Below are 6880 nucleotides of genomic sequence, written 5' to 3'. Positions count from 1 at the left end.
TTTCGGATTAGGAGCTTTTATCTTAGTTTCGGACTAGGAGTTTTTATCTTAGTTTCGGACTAGGAGCTTTTTATCTTAGTTTCGGACTAGGAGTTTTTATCTTAGTTTTGGACTAGGATTTTTTACCTTAGTTTCGGACTAGGAGTTTTTATCTTAGTTTCGGACTAAGGGTTTATTTCAACAATCAAAGATAGTCTAACACAGGTTTATTTCAACAATCAAAGACAGTCTAACACGCGTTTATTTCAACAATCAAAGCTAGTCTAACACAGGTTTATTTCAACAATCAAAGCTAGTCTAACGCGGGTTTATTTCAACAATCAAAGATAGTCTAACACGGGTTTATTTCAACAATCAAAGCTAGTCTAACGCGGGTTTATTTCAACAATCAAAGACAGTCTAACACGGGTTTCGTCAAACAATCAAAGATAGGCTAACACGGGTTTCTTCTAACAATAAATTTTTTATCATAGCATTAAGCTTTAAATAGTATCTTAGGACATAAAAATATAATTAAGAAATTTAGACTATATTATACTGTTATGAAGATTAACGTCAATAAACAAAGTGATACTGTACAAACAGGATTGAAATGTTTTACAGAGTAGAAATAAGCCAACCCGTAACATTAGAGGGTTTTTATTTTTTTGGCTGTAAAAGTCCAAACGTAAGACACAAATTTCATCATTTACTTTGTTTAGAGCAAACTACACTATGGCTGAGCGATAAATATGGGGTCTTATAACGCTAAAATCTTGGGTTAAATCCCTACGGTGGGGACAGTACAGATAGTCTATTGTTATTCGCTTAAACAAAACAAACGTCACTACTCATGACTTGTGTTATTAAATCATTATATTTTTCCATTTATAATTATTCAATGCTACCTTATTTGCACTAAACATAACATGTTATAACGCTAAAAATCGGGTTTCGATACCCGCAGTGGGCACAGCATAGATAACTGTTTTACAATTTTCTGTCATACAATAATATCTTGTCTATATTATATATATATATAACTCGTTTTTCTTTTTACACTTTTGTAACACTAACCTTTCCTTGATATTACTCAACACTGTTAACTATTCACAGTCACACAAGGGTAGTTTATTGTTAGAAATCACGCGATTCTAAACCACTTACAACTACAAAATATCTTATTGTTTCTACGTCACTAACCTCGTCCACAGCCAAATGGTAAGGAGTGTTCAGAAACTCTGGCGCGTGGTCGTTAATATCTTCTACGTAAACAGTAATGGGAAGGAAGTCTTCTTTCTGGAAGATCATGTTGGAATACTGGTTACTCAATCAAACATTAGTAACTTTAGATACATTATAAACTCACGTACAAAAGGTGAGACATCGGTAAGTTTAAGAACTTACAACGCTAAAACCCGGGGTTCGATTCCTCGCGGAGGACACAACACATAGCCCAATCTAGCTTTGCTCTCAAACAAACAAAGTTTTTCTTCGTCGAATAAGGCACACACACACTTCTGTCTGCTCATAAGTTACGAACTTGTTTCGAAGATGTATCCAATCAGTGTTTTAAGAAAAAAGTTCATTTCGACCCTAGCTATTAATTCAATCACTTGTATATTTTATTTGTAAGTAACTTCCAACGCCATCATTGGTCAGATGTCCATTTTAACCTCTTATTCTTGCTCTTTAAATAATTCATTATAATTGTTTAAAACATTTCATTTCAGGTTATGATATTATTAATATATATATGTTTATGTCTGTCATCAATGTATCAATCTGGTTCCGTATATTATACGATTTATCATCAATGTATCATTCTGGTTCCGTATATTGTCTGTCATCAATGTATCAATCTGGTTCTGTCTGTCATCAATGTATCAATCTGGTTCCGTGTATCAATCTGGTTCCGTTGTCTGTCATCAATGTATCAAACTGGTTCCGTGTATCAATCTGGTTCCTCAATGTATCAGTCTGGTTATGTCTGTCATCAATGTATCAATCTGGTTCATCAATGTATCAATCTGGTTCCGGATATTATATGATTTATCATGACTTAATCATTCGCATATTTATAAATGGAAGGACCAGTATGTTGTTTTTCACACTAACAGTTCCAGTTATCAGTATAGTGTTTTCACACTAACAGTTCCAGTTATCAATATAGTGTTTTCACACTAACAGTTCCTGTTATCAGTATAGTGTTTTCACATTAACAGTTCCTGTTATCAGTATAGTGTTTTCACATTAACAGTTCCTGTTATCAGTATAGTGTTTTCACGCTAACAGTTCCTGTTATCAGTATAGTGTTTTCACGCTAACAGTTTCTGTTATCAGTATAGTGTTTTCACACTAACAGTTCCTATTATCAGTATAGTCTTTTCACACTAACAGTTCCTGTTATCAGTATAGTGTTTATCACACTAACAGTTCCTGTTATCGTATAGTGTTTTCACACTAACAGTTCCTGTTATCTGTATAGTGTTATCACACTAACAGTTCCTGTTATCGGTATAGTGTTTTCACACTAACAGTTCCTGTTATCAGTATAGTGTTTTCACACTAACAGTTCCTGTTATCAGTATAGTGTTTTGACACTAACAATTCCTGTTATCAGTATAGTGTTTTGACACTAACAATTCCTGTTATCAGTATAGTGTTTTCACACTTACAGTTCCAGCTTCTCCTTTACACTTGAGTTTAAACTTCAGCACACTCTCCGGTTCCCTCTGTAACATAAACAAACAAAGTTAATCTATTAACCTTATAAACATTTTCACAAAATCCGAAACTAAAATAAAAACTCGTAGTCCGAAACTAAGATAAAAACTCCTAGTTCGAAAGTAAGGTAAAAACTCATAGTCCGAAACTAAGATAAAACCTCCTAGTTCGAAATTAAGATAAAAACTCCTAGTCCAAAACTAAGATAAAAACTCCTAGTCCGAAACTAAGATAAAAACTCCTAGTCCGAAACTAAGATAAAAACTCCTAGTTCGAAACTAAGATAAAAACTCATAGTCCGAAACTAAGATAAAAACTCCTAGTCCGAAACTAAGGTAAAAAATCCTAGTCCAAAACTAAGATAAAGACTCCTAATCCGAAACTAAGATAAACTCCTAGTCCGAAACTAATATAAAAACTCCTAGTTCGAAACTAAGATAAAAACTCAGTGTTAGACTGTCTTTGATTGTTGAAATAAACCTGTGTTAGACTAGCTTTGATTGTTGAAATAAACCCGTGTTAGACTGTCTTTGATTGTTGAAATAAACCCGCGAAAGTGGTTTTACACACACTTTTACACGATAGTGGTAAGCCTACTGTTAAGACACTGAAATGTCTTTTACACACAGTTACACGATGGCGGTAAGCCTACTGTTAATACGTTGAAAGTGATTTTACATACTCTGTTACATGATAGTGATAAGTCTACTGTTAATGAATTACAAATGGTTTTACAAACACTGATACATGGTATTTGTAAGCCTACTGTTAATACATTGAAAGTGATTTTAAACACACTGATACATGCTAGTGGTAAGGCTACTGTTAATACGTTGAAAGTGATTTTACATACTCTGTTACATGATAGTGATAAGCTTACTGTTAATACACTGAAAGTGGTTTTACACACACTAATACAAGATAGCGGTAAGCCTACTATTAATACGTTGAAAGTAGTTTTCCACACACACTGTTACATGATGGCGGTAAGCCTACTGTTAATACATTGAAAGTGATTTTAAACACACTGTTACATGATAGTGGAAAGGCTACTGTTAATACATTGAAAGTGATTTTACACACACTGTTACATGATAGTGGTAAGTCTACTGTTAATGAATTACAAATGGTTTTACACACACTGATACATGGTAATTGTAAGCCTACTGTTAATACATTGAAAGTGATTTTAAACACACTGATACATGCTAGTGGTAAGGCTACTGTTAATACATTGAAAGTGATTTTAAACACACTGTTACATGATAGTGGTAAGTCTACTGTTAATGAATTGCAACTGGTTTTACACACACTGATACATGGTAGTTGTAAGCCTACTGTTAATACATTGAAAGTGGTTTTACACATACTGTTACATGATGGCGGTAAGCCTACTGTTAATACGTTGAAAGTTGTTTTACACACACTGCTGTATGGTAGTGTTAAGCCTACTGTTAATACGTAGAAAGTGATTTTACACACACACTGCTGTATGGTAGTGTTACGCCTACTGTTAATACGTTGAAAGTTGTTTTACACACACTGCTGTATAGTAGTGATAAATCTACTGTTGATACAGTGAATGTGGTTTTGAATTATTTCCCTTACTCTACTACTATAATTCTAAAATCGTGGTCTATTCAATGACATTTACAGATTATTTATTTCTGTGTAATTTTGCGAAGTTTATTTCCATTGGTAATTAAAAACAAGAACATTTTTCACTTTTAAACCAACTTTTGCACCAGTGCTTCTACATAATTTTAGAAATGTGTATTACAAATGAGACTATTCAATGTTTGAAAACGTTTCCAAGTTGTAAATAGTAACACTAGATTGTTAAATTTATTTATAATATTAATTACTTATTTTTGTCAAACCACCCACTTACCACAATCGAATACGTTACGTCAGAATTGGCTGTATTAGGCTTATCTCTGTCAATAGCGTGTATTCCACGGAAAATAGTAAGACCGACAGGAGTGAGCTATACGTAAAAATAATTTGTTTATATACAAATAAATGAGTGATAGAAACTCATATTTCTTCAAACAGTCAAAGCTAGTCTAACATAAATTTTTTCCAACAGTCAAAGACAGTCTAACACAGGTTTATTTCAACAATCAAAGCTAGTCTAACACAGGTTTATTTCAACAATCCAAGATAGTCTAACACGGGTTTATTTCAACAATCCAAGATAGTCTAACGCGGTTTTATTTCAACAATCAAAGCTAGTCTAACACAGGTTTATTTCAACAATCCAAGATAGTCTAACACGGGTTTATTTCAACAATCAAAGATAGTCTAACGCGGGTTTATTTCAACAATCCAAGATAGTCTAACACAGGTTTATTTCAACAATCAAAGATAGTCTAACGCGGGTTTATTTCAACAATCAAAGATAGTCTAACGCGGGTTTATTTCAACAATCAAAGATAGTCTAACACAGGTTTATTTCAACAATCAAAGATAGTCTAAAAATGTATTAACAGTATGCTTACCACTACCATGCAGCAGTGTGTGTAAAACCACTTTCAGTGTATTAAGGATGTTTTAGGCTTACCGTAATAATGGGAGATTCTGTGACACTAGTTTTGTAAGTTTCTTGGGTAAAAACGGGATTCTGATCATCGGCATCCTTCACCCTGATTGTCATAGTTGTAATAGTACTCAAACTTTGAGGAGAACCGTGATCCTAATATGAAAACAAGAAACCAGTATTTCTGTGGTTAAGAACGTTCGTTTTTGTTAATATTGATCTTAGGGTATAATTATAGATTATTTTTTTCCAGTTATAATAATAACTAAAACCTTCGTGGAGCACAAAAATATATACTTTCAAAATAAAGATAACTATAAAAGAAGTCAATAGGTGTCTCTGTATGCAACTGTTATGTTTGTTCCTAAATAACTGATGCTCTAAATGAAAATACAAGATAAATTCTTTTCTCCTTTTTTTTTGTTCGAAAACACAAATTTATGGTTTACTATACGTATATTCGATTTACTTCAGCTAAATGTCATTTTTTGTCAACAAAAATGTCCGAAAACTTGTTTTGTTTTCACTTTGATTTTTCATCAACAAAGGCACGAGACGAGAGTTCGTGTGTAATCCAACTTACCGAAGCTTGTATCTCCAGTTTGAATTCTCGTACTCCTTTATCAAAGTCTAGAGGCTTATTTACGACTAGAATGCCTTCTATCGGATCTGATAAAACAAAGGCATTGTCTTCATTGCCTCCCTGTAAATAATACACTGCTCTTTAGAATTTCTTACATTTCGTGATGATTACTTTAGACTAAAATGCATAATTTTTATTACATAATATGCAGCCCAAAAGTAGATATATCTATCACCTCTAGCAAAGAAATAATAATTACCACTTTTGTTGTTTGGTATTAATGGTCAAATAATGAAGCATAAAGGAAGTGCGACATCTACATTTTAGAACTGATGAAATAATTATGGAATAGTACCATAAAACAAGCAAAACAATTCATATCGTTATGCTAGTTATTGCGTATGATTTTTTTAAAAAGTATCATTCATTCATTAATAATATTGTAAGCGTAAGTATCCTACATCTAAAATGTTTGGAAATATTCATTCTTTAGTCTATGACGAACGAAAAAAACAAACAAAAAAACGTTAACCATAAACTGGTTGATACCGACATCTTAATTGTATTTAGTCGCCACGAAAATCGTGACCTGAAGTGGTAGAACCGTTCTGAAGTGCTTGTTGATCGTACAGAATGAGAAATGGTGACATAAGTTAGTTATATTGTAACTGTAAACCTATTCAACAAATCTCTGTCTTTCTGTTACAATATAACTAACTGTAAACCTATTAAACAAATCTCTGTCTTTCTGTTACAATATAACTAACTGTAAACCTACTAAACAAATCTCTGTCTTTCTGTTACAATATAACTAACTGTAAACCTATTCAACAAATCTCTGTCTTTCTGTTAAAATATAACTAATTGTAAACCTAGTCAACAAATCTCTGTCTTTTACGTTTTCTTCTCTTAACTGAGAACATTCTTAAGTTACGGCATAGTTTCACAATGGTAATATTGTAGAACATTCTTAAGTTACGGCATAGTTTCACAATGGTGATATTGTAGAACATTCTTAAGTTACGGCATAGTTTCACAATGGTGATATTGTA

General features: G+C 32.7%; 1 protein-coding gene across 1 annotated transcript in view; it reads right to left on the bottom strand.

Annotated features, from left to right (window-relative positions):
- Positions 1–6880, bottom strand: part of LOC106475477 (cadherin-89D-like) — a gene marked incomplete at its 3' end in the record, with an annotated part of 12369 nt that overhangs the window by 3071 nt on the left and 2418 nt on the right. Inside the window, exons 2-3 of the mRNA XM_022379573.1 lie at positions 5829–5948; positions 5270–5401 (exon numbers count right to left, since the gene is read on the bottom strand). Of these exons, the coding sequence (XP_022235281.1) occupies positions 5270–5401; positions 5829–5948 (252 nt within the window). The remainder of the gene's footprint in view (positions 1–5269; positions 5402–5828; positions 5949–6880) is intronic.

The sequence above is a fragment of the Limulus polyphemus genome, unplaced genomic scaffold, assembly GCF_000517525.1.
Source record: "Limulus polyphemus unplaced genomic scaffold, Limulus_polyphemus-2.1.2 Scaffold8639, whole genome shotgun sequence".
Lineage (NCBI taxonomy): Eukaryota > Metazoa > Arthropoda > Merostomata > Xiphosura > Limulidae > Limulus > Limulus polyphemus.
The sequence above is the reverse complement of the archived record's forward strand: the minus strand, read 5'-3'. Positions and strand labels throughout refer to the sequence as shown.